Here is an 18,504-nt window from a genome sequence, read left to right as displayed (position 1 = left end):
ATGTTTTTTTTGTTTCAGGGTCTCGACAAAGATTTCGACCTTGCACTGGAACTTTTCTACCGTCCGTATCACGAATTCCTGGATATTATGTTCCGTGTTGCAGTTACTTCTAGCCAATTCAATGAACCGCTAGTTCACCTCTCGCTACTGGCTGGCATAGAAGCGGTGGTGCTCCATTTCAATATATTTGCCAAGTTTTGGGTTGGAATTTATAATAACAAGACCACTAACAGGTAATTTTCAGATAGAGATGGTTAGCCGAACGAAATAATTTGACACTTATTGTTATTTATTTATAGGTATTCTGAGTTGTTGATTAAAAATCCACTGCTGGTGGATTACATAGACGATATTTTGAGAGACGAACGATTGTCACTGAACGATCCGGTGATAGCGAACTTCATCGAAATATACTATCCTAAGGTGAGACTAAGGTTTATGGCACCTCAGCTAATTAAACTCGCAGAGATGTATATCATTAGTTCCCTTAGTCGATAGCAGTTTGTCAGCCAAACAAAGACGCAACGAGCAAACCAAACAGCTCAAAAATCATAACAAATAATTGGGCCCATTGGCCTCACTTGAAAGTATACATCCTGCAGTAGAGTGTCAATGGATATATGGGAAAAAAGTGATCTTCGAACTTTCGTACGGGACTTTCTTAAAAATGTTGATTTTCACGAAAAAAATGGCAAAATTTCAGTTCAATCGAACTTTATTTATGGGTAAATCAGGGTAAAACCGACACTATAAGGATTTCCACATACTTACAGTATCGCAGGATGGAAAAAACGGAGCAGAATGAAAAAACGTAGTTACTCTCTAAGTAACGAAAATAGAATGATTTTTTTTATTACCGTATCCATAGCAACGAGTATGGATGTAGAAATTGGATAATTTTTCAGGGTCGAATTTGCATCGGTGTCACACGGTTGTCTAATCCGACATCCTGGACATCCCATGTTTCTTCGACTTCAAATCGTTACAGCCTCTCTTGAACTCTACATGAACTATTCTGTTGATCGTTTGATCAGCATTATTGTTAAACAGAGGGAAACCGCAAAAAAGTAAGGGTTTGTCACGTTACAAGAGAATTGGACTGACAACGAACGAATTTAACTATAAAACATTCTCTATATGATTCTTGTGAGAAAATTCCTCAAGTTTACTTTGACATCGCTTGTCGTTTGGAAATCGTGAGAATTTGGAAATGTATGAATCCATGAAAATGTGAAACCCCTGTTTGTAGTTAGTCAAAACGTTGTCACGTCACACTGGAATGGGTCTGGTGTTTTTTCTGGAGATATTTTCACTAAAACATTGTTTCGTATACTGCACAGGTAAACTCCCGCCTCGTTGTACCGCGGCTGCTGGAATCCATCTGTCAGCTTCTGCCGGACAAGACCAACCTCGAGGACATCTGCGGGGACTTACAGGCGATCCGTATTATTGGCCAGCGCACGGGAATACCAGCATCGGTGAAGTCGTTGCTCCAGAGTTCGCTGCACGCGATTTTACTCAAGTTCAAGGACGAGATGTACAGTGACGGTAAGGTTTTGCTTTTCAGAAATCCTCGAACCAAAATCCAGAGAGTATTGATCTACTTATACGTTTACAGAGGAAACTCCCCCGAAGAAACGCAAAACGACCAGCAGTGTGCAGCAAACAACGCAATCCGACTCGCGAGCTCCGATAGCGGACCTGGAGCATGAATTGGAGCACAAACAAACACAAAAAATGAATCATTCCAGTGAAAGTGACGTATGTGAGAAGGATAGTGCCGTAATACCACTAGAGGTTGATGACGACGATACAAAGAAAACAGAATCGTCCAATGCGCCACCATGCCGAGAGGAGAAGACATGTGATAGGGGTTGCCCACTGAGCGGGCCGGATGATTCTTCTGTGTGGCAACAGAACACGAAAAGTGAGCAAGAAAACTTTGAACAGGACTCAATAGCGAAGCAGCAGAAAGTAGACGGAATTATAGACGAGTGTGTTACAGAATCTGTTGTCGGCACAAGCAGCAGTAGCAGCATTAACAAACCAACGATGTGCGATGATGAGAATGGTTCTGCTTTGATACAAGTGGCTCAATCTAGGCTTAGCGAACAGGATATGTATCAGCGGAATCTCATCAAGGACATCGAGAGTCACATCGAGCTGATATTTGAATGTTTGGACGAAGACGACGAGGAAACGGAGGAAGCAACACCTGCCGCTTTGTTATCTGCAACATCGGTACCAGTCCCAGATGAAGATAAGGAGTTGTCGGATGTCAAGCAAAGTAGCTTTGGTTGTGGAGCAACGACGCCATGTTCTGTGACCAGTTGTCCGAGTCCTAGCAAAATAAAACGAAGAAATCCCTCTGGTGAGGAGCCCGACGTCAAACCGATGGACGTCGTGAGCGAATCGACAGTGGAGCGATCTCCGAAGTTGGCGGATGATAAAACGATTGCTGATTCGTGAATACAAATTTTAGAAAGTTAGAATGTAAAGAAGCAAGGAAGGGGTGTGTAGAGATAACAAATTGGATAGCTGTATTATGCAACGTTTCGGTAAACCAAAATTGTGATGTTTTAGGAAAGTAAGATTTTTTTTTGTTTTTAATAAACCCAAAAACAGACTCGATCATATGTTGTAAATGTCAGACTATAGCGAAAGCAATGTTTTCCAAATTTCAATTAAAATTTAGCAATTCAAAAATAATCATTTTGCTTAACGATTGTGAATGGAGAAAGTCGTTTGAAGCAGAAAGTACGAACGAGTAAAAGAGAGAAAGAGAGAGAATTCCAAACAGATTTTTTTTATTATCAAAAAGTAATTTCCTCTTTAACGGAAAAAGGTGCTCGTGTATTTTTTTATAACCACGTTTTATATCCATATAGTTTAAAAAAAAAAGTGAAGCATATTCAAGCAGGAATATGAACACAAGTAGGACACGATTAGCGATCTAGCGAGAAAATGCTGCCGTTTTGTGTTTGTTTTTTTTCCTTATTACAACTGCTGCTCTAAACATTATGATTAATTGAGAACCTATTATTATTATTACGATTATATTATTATATTCTAGATCATTGAAAAACGAACACTATAAAACTGTATTTATTAAACTAGCTAGTCTACAAAATGTCCTTAAGTTTTGTTATATCATCCTATTTGAATAGAAAGAAGCGTATAGAAACGCTAGAATGAATCTAAACTGCAAAGAGAAGCTGACACAACACAAATCTTATTTGATTTCTCTGTTTGTCGAAACATTTATATCAAAAATAAGGGAGTCGTAACGATGACGTAACACGAGAAATGATGGAAAAATTCAGACTTTATCGTTGTAAAGTTCAAAGATAATTATCCCCGATATTAGGCTTAGTTCAAATCTTTACTACAGGAAAATTCGAACCAGATGAAATACACCCGTACCGAGTACCAGTAAACGAAATGGTTAAGATTAGACAGTGGTAGCAGTGCGACACAACGAGTGAAAGGCAAAAATGTCTACAAGTAAGAGAACGCGTATAGCAGTGAATAAAATAAACTAAAAAAAAACTTCATCCATGATTCAAAGAACACCCTAACACACATACACACATATATATAGAAACATCAAAGGAGGAAGACATACTTTGAGAAGAAAGACTAAAATTGGAGTACTATTGATCGAAAAAGAATTTATGAAACGAAAAGAAATTGAGCAACCAATTAACACACACACACACACAGACACACACACATATACAGATACACGGAACCAGAAATACACAGGATGTACATTCATCGAGGTGAAATATTATGGACTCCTTCATGAAAAAAGTTAATGTTTAAATTTTCACAAAAACGCGGTCTTCATTATTTTCCTTGCGGCACCTGTTTTGAAGAAGCAATACTACCGCCTTCGAAAGATGTGGTGGTTATGCGGGATTGTAACTCACAGTTCTATGCTGTTCAAATCGAACCTGGAGCTGTCAGTCCAATGATGAGGTGCTGACAGGCTCATAGTAGTAAGTGATTAATTATGAAAGACATTTTTAAACGATTCTCATGCACTTTTCATAATTCCATTACGTTCCAGTTGGCGGATTACTCTATAAAAGATGACCCAGCTTAGTTTTGATTTCAAAAAGTTTGTGAGCTCTATTTGTGAGATGCTGCCCATCTACTTGTTATTAATTGGACAAATTTTTTCCGGTACTGCAGGTAAATAAATCTGTTATTGCGTTAGAGCATGTTCACGAAAATTATAGAAATCACTTTTCAGACGGTAAGATTTGAATATGTGATATCCAAAGTGCCCAAAAATCCGTTTCATCTCATGCTCGTGATTTTCTACATGATTTGATTCCAGCTAGCAAAGTAAACTTCATAGTTCGAGACAACCAATTGGAATGTTCACCCGTTTGAGGTCGGGAAGCGGGATAGCGCTATCGCGCTTGCCGCACTTTTGCAGTATATCTCCCCCGGCCTCAAACGGTTAACAAACAACATCTCAACCCAACAGTTTCTGCGCGTTCCGAAAACATGGATTCATACCAATCTTCACTTTCTGCATGTTTCGGTTCGACAAGCTCGAACCCTACAAGCGTTCTCTACTAGCCTCTTTCATACATCGTTTTTGCTATCATTTCATTCATATTTCAAAGCAATGAATAACCGGGCAAACGTAAAGCCACGAGTAATCATATGTCGTCCGGTGTTTGCTAACACTCGGTCGGATCTAACTAAAGCATCGCCCCCTCTGTTTCAAACTAAGCGTACAATCGGTGGAACACAGGTTTGCTTGCGAGGACCGCCACTTCCGGCGTCTTTTGACCGCTTCGGTTCCTTATTCTCGTTAGATGGGGCTTCGCCCCCATTACATTGACAAATTTTATTGCAAAAAAAATGAATTCATATTTCGGCTCTGTTTTTATACAAAATAAAATACGCTTGTGCACGGTTTGGGAACCCTTTCCAATACGATACTTTTCGTTGCGAACGTTTCGTCGTTTCTATACGCAAAGCGTTTATCATCTTTGAATGAAGTACTAGTGTCAGCTGAAAAGCCCTGAAATTATCAACCCATTAACAATCAAGCTGTAAAAAATATTTTTGTACAAAAGCCATTGGTGTTATTTTGATTATTGATGTTACAGAAACTCCAATCTTCAAGAATAATTTTTTCCATTCTTCCATTTTCCGGTAATCGATCGAAAAATCGCCAAACAAAAATATTGACTAAAATATACAATTTTTTTCTAAAATTCATAACATATGAACTACTGAACCGATTTAGATAATCGACATATCAAATTGAAGCCAATGGGCCAGCCTTTTATGAAGAAATATCAAACTCGCAAAAAAGAGAGATTTCATTCCCGGCTTTGAACTAGAGGGCGTTATATTTTTGTATATTTTTTCTGGAAAGCTGAGGATTTTTCACATAACATATCTCGATATCATCGATGCTATTTTTCTTAGTTTTTGAGATATGATTTTTCAAAGTTCAAGTTTTCAGTCTTCGTTCGATATCCCTATGCGACTAGACTTGATCTATGCAAATAGATTTTTTTTTTGCAACCGCTGTATTTTTCCAAACAAATCTAGCTTATTAACATCAATTTAATGTGTCGATTATCTAAATCGGTTCAGTAGTTCAAAAGTTATGGTCTTCAGCTCTTCAGGTATGCGAATAGAAAATAGTCACTGAGAGCCAGATCTGGAGAATACGGTGGATGCGGAAGCCGAATAGCTTCCGCAATTCATGCCCAATTCATGTAATTTTGCCATAGTTTCCATTGGTTTGTGATTTTTCCATTTTTTTCACAATAACAAAAGTTGCTTCATTCTTAATGCTATAACTCACGAACCAATCGACCATTGCTGTCAAATTTTGACACGTATCCACTGAAAGATGATGCTTTGTGATAGTCAAGTAGATTTTTGCAAGAGGTGCCATCAAGACGTCAACCTTATGAACTTTTCATCCTAACTGTTATTTTCTAGTATATTGGTACCATATGGTCAACGTATTTAGACAGTGACCATGCTACAAGGGTCATCGCGTTAGATCAGTAAATAACGAGCAAAGTTGCTTGAATATACATGTTTTTTTGTACATTAATGGTAAATGGATACATATTTCTTCCTAAAAACGTCATATTTGATGTACAAATATGTGTGTTACGCGATTTCATATATTTTTTTTCTAAATATTCACAATGAAAAATATAATTTATCAACGTTTCTCTCTTGGGGGTCTCCGTAGCCACATTGGTTGCGCGTTCGCTTAGTAAGCGATCGATCGTGAGTTTAAAAAACTCAGGGCCCTCATTGACCATCTTTGTGTTGTTACCGAATAAATACGTCCACGTAACAATCATCAGCGATGGAGATCGATCCACGGTCGAAATAAGATCGATTCATCCATACAACTGCTCTGCTCTGCAAGACACATCGGGCTGCTATTCTATTAATAACTCAACAATGATCATATCAACTGTCTCCGCTGTCCGGTCTAACTGGACAATGGAAGAACAGAACGAATACTCTTACGCCTAAATGGCTACTGTGAAATGTAATGTACTATATGTATATAGAAGGAATACTATAACGCCGAAAAATGGCAACTGTGTAATGTGCTAATTATAGATATGATAAATATGTGACATGTACACGATTAAAAAAAAAGAAAAAATCGGCTCTGTTACAGATAAAATGCTAATGAGCCTGAAATAAACAAATGGGATAAAAAAAAACGTTTCTCTCGTGCAGTCTGATACGGCTGATCTAAAAACCTGCATCTGCCTGCCTTGTTGACAGCGTTCATAAACAATAGCTCCGTCATTGAAACATTGATGGATGCATGACATGGTTGCTTCCAATCTACAAAATGGTCCCAAGGTATCCAGACCTGGAGAAACAAAAGTATTAATCCCTTCACGTATAACATCGAACCACACTCGTGACGATTGGACTGGGCCAAACGTACAACATCGAACCTCACTCGTGGTATATCGATGTGAAATGATTACATAGCTCCAGGCGTATGTTGTTCGCTCAGCAGAGTAGCGCAACGACTCGATGTGCTCGTGTTTGAGCCGTGCTGTAGGAAATTAAATCGTATGACAAGGGGTTTTTTTCCAAAATATATATTTTATTAAGGCACATATGGCGTTAGCCTGACGGGGCCGGGAGTTCAATATTTTGACAATTTTTGTCTTACGACTATGTTAGTAATATGTAACCGATTACTCGCGGTTGGCTCGAGGTTAGTATTACAAAGATTCTCATAATTGGGATGTTGCAGTCTCCAGTACTATGTATGTGCGGCCGACATGGGATACTTTCTATTGGGGTGCAACTGATCATTAATCAGCGACGCCCCCCTAGTCTGTACCTCATATCAATCGTGGTGCATCTCTCTTGACTCGAGGAATCCAGGGTAGAATAGTCACTGGGCGGTACAATCTACAGCTCGTGTAGAGTTGTCATGAGTGGTACAACCTTTGGCTCTTGTTGAATGTTCAGTGGACTGCACAACCTTCGACCTGTGTATCTGTAAAGAGTATGTGTATGTATTGCCGCGACTAAGTAAAAGTTTATCGATCGGATAGGAGGGATATGATACAGGGATACAACGGAGGAAACATCATTAAACGTTGACATCGGCGTTTCTGAGGAACAGGTATAGATGAAGCAGAAGATCAGAATCGCGGCTACCTAAGATATCCCGGACGGGGATAACCGATAGTCTGCCTAGTGCCCTCAATGCTCTGGTGAGCTGAGAGCGGGCAGCATGGAACCGGATACACGACCAGACAACATGCTCGATGTCGTGGTAGCCATCGCCACAATCACAAAGATTGTTTGCTGCGAGCCCAATGCGATAGAGATGCGCGTTTAGGTTGTAGTGATTGGACACAAGCCGAGATATCACGCGAATGAAATCACGACCTACATTCAACCCCTTGAACCATGCACTCGTCGAGACCTTAGGGATAATCGTGTGTAACCAACGACCGAACTCATATTCACTCCACATGCGCTGCCAACTTACGAGTGTGTGCTGACGAAGAATGTGAAAAAATTCATTATAAGCAATTTGCCTTTCAAAAAGTGTGCCTTCTGAAGCGCCCACCTTAGGTAGCGAGTCCGCTTTCTCATTCCCCGGAATCGAGCAATGAGGGGGAACCCATGCTAAGGTAATCTTGAATAATTTTTCGACCAAAACACTCAATAGTTGTCTTATTCTTGTTAGGAAATAAGATGAGCGTTTATCAACTTTCATTGAGCGGATTGCCTCTATTGAGCTGAGACTGTCTGAAAAAATAAAATAGTGGTCGATGGGCAATGTTTCAATTATCCCTAATGCGTAATATATCGCACCCAGTTCAGCGACATACACGGAACAAGGATCTTTGAGTTTGAAAGAATCACTGGAATTTTCATTGAGGATGCCGAAGCCAGTGGACCCGTTTATGAATCAACCGTCAGTAAAGAACATTTTATCAGATCTAACTTTCCCATATTTTTCCGAAAATATCGACGGAATAACATTGGATCGTAGATGATCTTGGATTCCATGAATTTTTTGTCTCATGGACAGATCAAAAATGACAGAGGAATTGCAAAAATATGGAAAGCAAACTTGGTTGGAGATGCCTGGTGAAGGGTGCACGTCGTGTTAACAAGGCAAGGGGTTAACATTCTTAAAAGGACAACACTTTAAATCTTAACAAAAAGAGTAAATTACCTAAACGTTACTGCGGGTAATATGATGAATCTGTTTAAATTCTATGATTTTCAAAAATTAGGTTCGACAATTTCATTTCAAACTTCTTTCGGTTTTCTGCGAGGATCATTAAAAGCGTGGATGAAATAACACTACAAAATGTACAAATATAAATGACAGTGTAGAGAAAGGCAAAATCTTATGCGATTGACAAACGCAAGTTGTCGCGTGTGCTGGCATGCAAGAAAACAAAAAAAATCTAGTAAATAAATCGTGAAGGTACAAAAGAGTGAACTATAGAGGCGAATGAACTTCAAAGTTTAAAGCCTCTTAAAAACAAAGAAAGAAAGAAAGAAAGAGAGAACGAATCCGACAGGGTTTACAAAGGTTGCAAACAAAAGAGAGAGCGAATTTGAATGCGTTTCGCGATTGATGTTGATTTCTCACGTCATCCAGTATTCGATCTTTAGTGCAGAACCATGTGAAACAAGAATAAAAAAAATATCGGCAAACGAGGAATACGACAGTTACCATTGAGATTCTGATCATATTCGTACACTTCACAACTCCCTAGTGTTCCAATTTACTCTCTTTTTCACACCTAATAGCATGCAATCAGATATGTTTTCTGTTTAACACCCCATGTTCTGTATTTCGATCGATTCGAAATATTTCGAACGACTTGGTAAATTCCATTCCCTGTTTCCTTCCAGTTGTTCTTCTATCTTCTATTCTATCTTTATTATATTATTATATCTTCATTTCGTTCGAGCTGCTTTGTTTTCGAGCATATAACGGGCAAAACGATCGAAATAGGCAAATTCGAACTCGGTACAGAATCGGGGTGTGAATTCGAGAAAAACTTTTCGTAAGATTTGTCAATAAAATGTTGTTCCGTACATATTCCACTATATCCTCAATTCGATTGTTAAACTTGAATCGTTCATGTAACTTAATTAATAAATTTTCCAGGATGGGTACTTATTTGTTCGACATTTTTGATGAGCGAATTCACGCGCTTTCTGAATTAAACCACGGTAGAGGTATGACTTATTAGTTAGTTTTATCCTCAAGTTCAATTTTATAAGAAAAAGTAACTTGAAAAACGGGTTTGAATCGGCAGAATTTATAAATTTTAAAGAGAGAGAAAAAGAACAACTCGATGCATTTCACCAATAAAATGTTGGTATCAGAAACGATCCCATCGGACCCTATTATAGAAATCGAGTCATTAAGAATTTTGCTCGTTAGCTCTATTTTACTATTATACCTGAGCAACTCGATAGTATCGACCGAGTGAAAGCTATCGGTGCAACTGTCAAAATTTCTCGAGTTGTTTGGTTTGCTTGTCGCATACCTTCAGAGAATTATTTTATTTATTATATCTTCGGGAAACATTTTAGAAACGCTTAAAAATATGCAATCGCAACACAGGAGACAGGACACTATTCGTCAAATTTTGATAAAAAGTCCTTACATTAGGAGAGCTAGAAAGGTCAGAGCTCCTGATCTTACACCATCTCCCATCGAAAGACGTTTCAGTTTTGCTAAAGTTCACATGAACCGACAGTGTGACATGGTATGTTATGACAAGAATGTTTTCAAAAGAATACATTTTGCTATATACCATGAAGAAAAGTTCTTCAATGTAATATGTAACATGCAGCTGCCTCTGGGAATCACTCATTGCGCCCGAAATACAAATGCACTTCTTTCCTAGTTGGCTGTTTGTTGACTTGATCTGTCTTGAAGAGCAAAATCGTTTTTTTTTTTGCATTTTATAGTATTTTAGATATACAAGAAGTATACTTTGATGGACATTACAACGGGTGTTCAATAAAAAATGAAAATTTCTTCAGCGATATTGTAAAGAAAATATTTCAAGCAATTCAGTATTTTTTATTAAAAACATAACGGTTGTTCTTCAAAAAATAGTCAGCGAATGTTGGCGAAGGAGCCGTGCTCAGCCGTACAACGCAACATGGTGGAGATGCACAAAAGCCCTGGACGGCACTGACATCCATTTTCCGGGTGAAATTCCGGATCCTCGTGGTCAGCTACTTGGCGTCCGTGGCTCGCCAATTATTCTTGTACACCAGGGCACAGAGGGAGCCGAAAAATCCTCGATCGGACGACACTGGGACAAGTTGGTCGATCTCCGTTCCTCGGTTACGTACGTTATCTATTCCTTCTAGGTACGCCAACGTCTTCTTGGCGTAATGGGAAGACGCCTTGTCCGGCCAGAAGACGTACTTCCCATCAGAATGATGCTCCTCTAAGAATGGAACCAGAATCTTCTCCAGGCACTCCTCCAAGTATACCTTCTGGTTGATCGCATGTCCGCTCGGCTTGTTAAACCAGGACTTTGAAATCGCTTTGTCGGAGATTGCAATATACAGCATAACTTTTTCTCAAACTTATGCTTGTATTTGGACGCCTTGTCGCTGGTGTAAAGGGTGTGTCACATCAAATTGCATCACGGAAAAAACGCTGTAGAAATTCGCCCAGTAGACCGATCCTTTCGAAAATTTTAGACAGTAAAATAAAAATTATTCAACAACTTTTGGCATTTTCTTTTTATTCATACTTCGAGCCCAAGCCCGTATGCTCGCACCTTCCTCTTTACCCCGTCCCTTAGGTTCTGTACAACGTCAGGTTGTAGTTTTTTTTTAACAGAAATCCATTTTTTCTTCCGGAGGGCCTGCTTCATAATCGCCCAATATTTCTCTATTGGGCGAAGCTCCGGCGCGTTGGGCGGGTTCATTTCCTTTGGCACGAAGGTGACCCCGTTGGCTTCGTACCACTCCAACACGTCCTTTGAATAGTGGCACGAAGCGAGATCCGGCCAGAAGATGGTCGGGCCCTCGTGCTGCTTCAATAGTGGTAGTAAGCGCTTCTGTAGGCACTCCTTAAGGTAAACCTGCCCGTTTACCGTGCCAGTCATCACGAAGGGGGCGCTCCGCTTTCCGCAAGAGCAGATCACTTGCCACACCATGTACTTTTTGGCAAACTTGAATAGTTTCTGCTTGCGAATCTTCTCCGGAACGCTGAATTTGTCCTCTGCGGAAAAGAACAACAGGCCCGGCAGCTGACGAAAGTCCGCTTTGACGTAGGTTTCGTCGTCCTTTACCAGGCAATGCGGCTTCGTCAGCATTTCGGTGTACAGCTTCCGGGCTCGCGTCTTCCCCACCATGTTTTGCCTTTCGTCGCGGTTAGGAGCCTTCTGAACCTTGTATGTACGCAGGCCCTCCCGCTGCTTGGTCCGCTGGACGAATGAATCTGACAAATTCAGCTTATTGGCGACATCCCGGACCGAACTTCTCGGATCACGTCTAAACTACTTAACTACGCGCTTGTGATCTTTTTCACTGACGGAGCATCCATTTTTGCCGTTCTTCACCTTCCGGTCGATGGTTAGGTTCTCGAAGTATCGTTTTAGTACTCTGCTGACCGTGGATTGGACGATTCCCAGCATTTTACCGATGTCCCGATGTGACAACTCCGGATTCTCGAAATGAGTGCACAGGATTAATTCACGAGGCTCTTTTTCGTTCGACGACATTTTTCCAAATTTACGAAAAATTGATAGTGAAGCATGGCCAACGTGATCTATACACTCTTATCTGATTATGAGCAAAAGCTGAAGATATAATTCCTAAAAATTAAATTTCTACAGCGTTTTTTCCGTGATGCAATTTGATGTGACACACCCTTTAGTACCGGTCATTGCCGGGAATGTGAGCTTGAGCTTGAGCTTGGGTAGACTGTACAATTCGTAGTTGCTCTCCGTGATTGACCTGAACCAACCAAATTGCACAAAGAACACACAGAATGACGCTTGGGACTAGCAAATCATTCTAGTTGTGCAATTCTCGGCGATTCGAGCTTTAAATGGTCAATAACGACGCCGGCCACGTCCTTACAGTCACCAGGGAAAGGATAGGAATGTTAGTATGATATTCGCCGCCCGAAGGCCAGAAGGGTCACCTCTATAGCGTGGTTCCCTAGCGTTTATCATGGAAGGGATAGTTGTTAGTGGGGAGAGGTATGGATCAGGATTCACTGTGGTAAGTGATGTGACAATATAAACGTGAACTATCAACCCCTCGATGAAACGGAGTTCCGAAAATCTTAAATGCGGCAGAGTTATCTTTAGGTAATCTGAGGAAGAAACTTATTGAATTAACAGAAACCTCTTATCCTATTTACTCCATGCGAAAAATACGCGAAATTTTTTAACTAAAACCCGGTAATGATAATCACTTTTTAGATAGTTAAATTCACAAAATTGATGTACGATATTAAAAATGTAGCACACCTGTAGTGAATTCTAAATTACTTTGGTTGCTGCCAGCAGTTGTTATATTTCCTATCAATTTCTTACTCGAACTCACTCATATTGGCACCCGAAACTTCCGCGTATAAATAACATTGAGTACACCGAGATTTCTTTCGGCAATCTAGAAGGACACCAAATAACTTCTGTATGAAAAACCAGATCGGCTACATATTTCGCGATTCCTTGTGCATTTATTTGCTATTAATGAACTGTTTTATTACAAACCGAACCGACTACATACTACATACCGAGAAATTTAAAAGAAAACCACAAAACAGAATAAACTGAAATAAAAAATATATATCTTCTCTTGACCAGAGCATCATCTTGAAATTCAAGTGAAAATTATATAAAAACAAACATTTTTTCGCACGGTATTCACTTGCAATGATTACCACCAGAATCATTTGCAGTAGTAATATTCCACGCCCTCAAAACCTGTCATAGTCGAGTCAATCACATAAAATCTTTTAGTTATTCTGTGACTGTTCGCACTGATGCGAGTAAACTTGAGCTTTTTTCTATTTTATGATTAAAAGAAAATCGCTCAATAAGGATGCCTAGTTGTTTCCTACGCATTATTCTGCTCTCGAGAATCTTTTTATCAGTGATATCCCCACTGCATATATTCATAATTCAATGAAGAATTCGTTTGTTTCCATAGTTCTCACTTCAAATAGCTTCACAAACAGGCGCATAAGAACTTGACAAGACATAAATATCGACTTCACTTGCGAATTGGTAACACATACTTGTAGAGCGGTTTTTCTTCTCACACACACTTTTCTCACACAAGTTCAAGTTCACCATTTACTATTCTTCGTATACACCAAGCAAAATTTTCAAAGAACGATTGATATGGAGCACTAACTAAAAAATCAAAACTCGATTATGAATAAGTTCACAAACTGTATTAAAAACTTGTACGATGTTAACACGCATTACGCAGAACTAATTACATACGCCATAACACCAAAGTGAGTGGTGAACGCGAGCACAAATTAAATCTGAAACATCACTCACACATACGAAATCAAAAAACCTTCGTCCGATGAACAACTTTTGACCTTACGCTTTTATTTCTGAGATTCATCCATAAAACAAATGAATAAAATTAATAGAAGCAAAAACACAGAATTTATCACCAGAAACACAAACTTTTGGGTGCAAACTACTCACAAAAAAACTGAGCTCGAACGCTTACACCATTTTCTCTCTCCCGAACAACGCACGGAACGACAACAATAAGCGTCCGCACTCGATGCCTGTTCGATCGAGACTCTACCGGTCATTGCCGGGAATGTGACACTTTAACAGCGAAAAATAACTCTCTTCGTCCAGCACGAACGACGTTCCGCGATAATTCTTCGTCATCCACCGACACTGAGATTTCACGGTCGCTATCTGCTCATCCGTTTACTCTGGGAACCTAGTCTTCTTCCGACAGACGATGCCCTTCTGTTTGAGGGTTCTGTAGATGTAGGAATAGGAGCAGCGAAATATGCGGCCTTAGTCACGCAAACTCGTACCGTCCTTGTTTTCGAACAGCTTTTTCAGAGATTCCGTCATGATCTTTGCCGGACGACTACTACCGGACTTCCGCTCGTCGTTCCGGGATGCCAGGATCCAGTAAACAGTGCTCACCAGCACATTTTCGTCCCAAAAGTGGTCTACTGTAAACTTTTTTCCTTGACTTTCACGCGTTTCGAAGAACCGTACAACGCGCTGGCGGAGTGCTTGTTGTTATGTAACTGTGATGAGATCTCGCTTTATACACTGGATTCTTTTTCATGTGACTTTCTTACGAGATTTTATTTCACGCGATAGAACTAGATAGAACTAGATAGAACTTGAAATTCTCATGCGGTCACCATTGGGGTCACTCCAGCGGAAATGTGTATGTGCCGTGTCATCGAAAATTAGAACACATGTACACATCGATGAAATATTTCCATACCCGTTTCTATTTTTTGAGCTTCAAAAATGCATTAGATGTACTGTTCCTTTCGTAATAGAGCTTACCAATGGTTTGCACCTGACTTATCACACATCTCTCCACAACTATTCTTCAGGAGGATATGCCCACCTTTCACCGATCGTCGACCAGTCTAACCATTCCGGTATGGTTTTCGGGCTGTCGGAAATGATAAACCTACTCGCTCCCAAAACACTCGCCATTTTGGTTCTGAATGAGACCAAAATCGACAAGATCGACCAGTTAACCGTGATGATCCATCACCACAGTATACCAACTTGCATATTCAACGACCTGAACAACTATTTTCGCTATATTGGCGATAATCTGCGAAAATCGTTGGAAACGACGAGTTTGCTGTTCTGTCAGCCAGAAGAAATGATTGAGGCCATCGTGGAAGGACGATTGGCGCACCGGTTGAGTTTGTACATTTTTTATTGGGGTACTACCCGCCTTCCGGCCGATTTGGACCAATCGCTCCTTAAGGAACCGTTGCGGGTTGCAGTTATCACTAATCCCAGGAAGAACTTCTTCCGCATTTTTTACAACCAAGCGAAACCGAACAACCGAGGAGTATTGCTGAGTACAAACTGGTTCGATGGCAATGATATGACCTTCAGACGGGTGCCACTGCTTCCCGTTCCTACCGAAGTGTACAAAAATCTGGAAGGACGAGTGTTCACCATTCCAGTCATCCATGTATCAGTTCCAGGGATTGTGTTATACATTTAACTCTTAAAAATTTCGTTTATTTCACAGAAACCTCCATGGCACTTCATCACTTACAGCATATTTAACGAGTCTTTGTACAATGAAACCGAAACTGAGTTGAGCTTCAGTACAAACAGCACTGACATTGAACAAACAACCTTCGAGGTTACTGGGGGTAGAGATTACAATCTAATGCAGCTGATCGCCGATCGGATGAATTTTAGCTTCAACTATGTGGAGCCGGTAGATAAAATACAGGGTAATACAATTGGTAACGAGGAAAACGCCAGTTTCTCTGGGGCTTTGGGTATGCTCCAGCGGAGGGAGGCGGACTTGTTTCTTGGGGATGTGGCCGTAACGTGGGAACGAATGAAAGCAGTTGAATTCTCATTCTTTACACTGGCAGATTCAGCTGCATTTGTAACTCACGCTCCAAGAAAATTGAGCGAGGCATTTGCCTTGGTAAGACCCTTTCAGGCTACGGTGTGGCCCTTGGTGTTGATCACTATTCTCGTTTCTGGCCCAATCCTGTACCTGATCATCTCAATGCCATTTCGGTTGGAACAATGGACGAGTGGCTCGAGAAACAGGAGGAGACGCACGCCACCGTTTTATCATATGTTGTATATTCAGGAGATGAATTATGGAGTTTCACATCGGGCTCCAATCGCTGAGACGCCACAGCATCCAAGTCTGGATCGATGTATTTGGTACACGATCAATGTCTACTTAAGGCAGTGTAAGATTTAGAGGGTGGATTTGTTTTGGTATAATTGTTTATCTAAGTTGCTTTTCTCAGCTGCCACCATTCCATACAACGGTCACGTGTCACGCTTTTTCTCCATACTTCTGTGGCTATGCGCAACATATGTCCTGGGGGATGTCTATTCGGCGCAGTTGACTTCGCAGTTGGCTAGACCTGCCCGTGAGCGTCCAATAAGTATTCCGTTATAAATTGATATAAACGAAACGTTATTAAATTTTTTTTCCTCGTGAATATAGAAACTTTGGAGCAACTGGAAGTTCTAATGAAACGCGATGATTACCAGCTGCTTATTGAGAGGCAAAGCGCCTTCGAAGCTGTCCTAATCAATAGCTCCGGCATTCTACAGCGACTCTATCGTATCACTCTGCATCAGTCCAGCAATGAATCATACCTGGTGTCGTCTGTCGAAGAAGGAATTAGTATATTGATAGCTAACTCCAAAAGGGCCATGTTTGGAGGGCGTGAGACTTTGTATTACAATACGAAACGATACGGAGCCCATCGATTCCAGCTAAGCGAGAAATTGTACACCCGATACTCTGCTGTGGCAGTGCAGTATGGATCGCCATTCCTAGATAGTCTGAATGAAGTGTACGGAATGCCGTTTGAGGTTGGCATTTCCACATTTATCATGAATCTCCATTTCAGAATAATGCGGCTCTTTGAGGCGGGAATTATCGAGAAGATTACGATTGCAGAATATGAGCGAATGTTCGGCAGTCAAACTGGACAGTTCACGGATGAATCATCGAAGAGTACCAAATCGGAGAATTTGGAAGATGAAACAGGCAAGTCGAAGAAAACTCCCGAGAGTAATGAGAAACTGCAGCCGTTGAGTCTACGAATGCTACAGGGTGCTTTTTTAGCGTTAGCTTGCGGTCATGTGCTTGGAGGTGAGAAATTGAAGCAATGGAATGATTATAAACTGATTTTCTTTATTTCAGTTATTGCATTACTCGTGGAAAACAAAGCTCAAAGAATCAAGCTGATGTGCGCTTGTTTCAGGAAAATCTATAATATATTTTGTTTATTCCTTCTAAAACTCAGAAACAAAATTATTCGTTTTCATTAGAGACCTTCGTTTGTCCGACAATATATGAACGCTGAAAATCAATTGGCAATCCCAAGAGTTCAATAGCTGATATATACACATGATTTAGAACTTGTTAACATACAATGTTTCGTAACGATGGAACCACTATTTTTTCGAATTTCCAGAAATATGGAAGAGCTTGGTTTAATGAGGTATATAGTGTAGGATATAATAACTGTCTTGGCTTATGAGACTCTTCATTTGAACTATATTGTTAAAGAAACGAAAGAAACAAAAGACCAGTGTAACTATAGAATATAGAATATATATGTTCAATGGTTGTGGTATCCTGAATTTAGAGTGTAGCTCTGGTGGTGAAGGTAAACAAGACAGTGCAGTATTACCTGTCAATAGAGATATATGTGTTTGGAACGTCTGGAACATTATATTATATTATTATGGAATAGCATTACATGAAATAAGTACCAGTATGTGGGAAATAAAGCTGACATAAAATAATATAAGCTATATACGAGAGCTTTAATAATTAATTCCTTCAATTTGCAATTAACCCAATTCTTGTACACTCAAAATAAGAGTGTCGGAAAACGCAGTTTCTTAAACGTAAGATCTACCGGAAGGAGAGATGTTCGAAGAGAACGATGATTACCGAAGGCCGAGCCGAAGAGAAGAGAATGATTCTCTTTACTCCGATGTGAGAACATGGAGTTCAGATTTTTGGCAGACTTTCCCCATAGATGTTAAAACATTGAAAATGATGAACGACAAGGGTTTCAGAGAGCTCCATTTATGTTTAGAAAGGAATTTTATTGGGTACGAAGATAAACGCATAAAGAAATAAAAACCCATGCAATAAAAGGAAAGCACAATAACATTGAAGATTGTCTTCAAGTACCAGCTTCTACGATATACGGTCACATTTCGAATATTTACGAGTTGCCGTAAATCT

The 18,504-nt window shown here is 40.0% G+C and overlaps 2 protein-coding genes across 2 annotated transcripts in view; both read left to right on the top strand.

The window, feature by feature from the left end:
• The window catches only part of LOC129764507 (ubiquitin carboxyl-terminal hydrolase puf), a 29,427-nt gene extending 25,589 nt beyond the window's left edge, over window positions 1-3,838 (top strand). The window contains exons 15-18 of the mRNA XM_055763646.1: window positions 19-233; window positions 300-423; window positions 1,341-1,548; window positions 1,619-3,838. Of these exons, the coding sequence (XP_055619621.1) occupies window positions 19-233; window positions 300-423; window positions 1,341-1,548; window positions 1,619-2,469 (1,398 nt within the window). The 3' untranslated portion in view covers window positions 2,470-3,838. The remainder of the gene's footprint in view (window positions 1-18; window positions 234-299; window positions 424-1,340; window positions 1,549-1,618) is intronic.
• Window positions 3,495-17,573, top strand: LOC129780180 (ionotropic receptor 40a). The gene is made up of 7 exons (XM_055788179.1): window positions 3,495-3,504; window positions 15,122-15,723; window positions 15,784-16,474; window positions 16,535-16,675; window positions 16,738-17,092; window positions 17,150-17,394; window positions 17,446-17,573. The coding sequence occupies exons 1-7, from the start codon at window positions 3,495-3,497 to the stop codon at window positions 17,571-17,573; spliced, it is 2,172 nt and encodes a 723-aa protein (XP_055644154.1).
• Window positions 17,574-18,504: the final 931 nt, after the last annotated feature.

Source organism: Toxorhynchites rutilus, chromosome 1 (genome assembly GCF_029784135.1).
Source record: "Toxorhynchites rutilus septentrionalis strain SRP chromosome 1, ASM2978413v1, whole genome shotgun sequence".
NCBI lineage: Eukaryota > Metazoa > Arthropoda > Insecta > Diptera > Culicidae > Toxorhynchites > Toxorhynchites rutilus.
The sequence above is the reverse complement of the archived record's forward strand: the minus strand, read 5'-3'. Positions and strand labels throughout refer to the sequence as shown.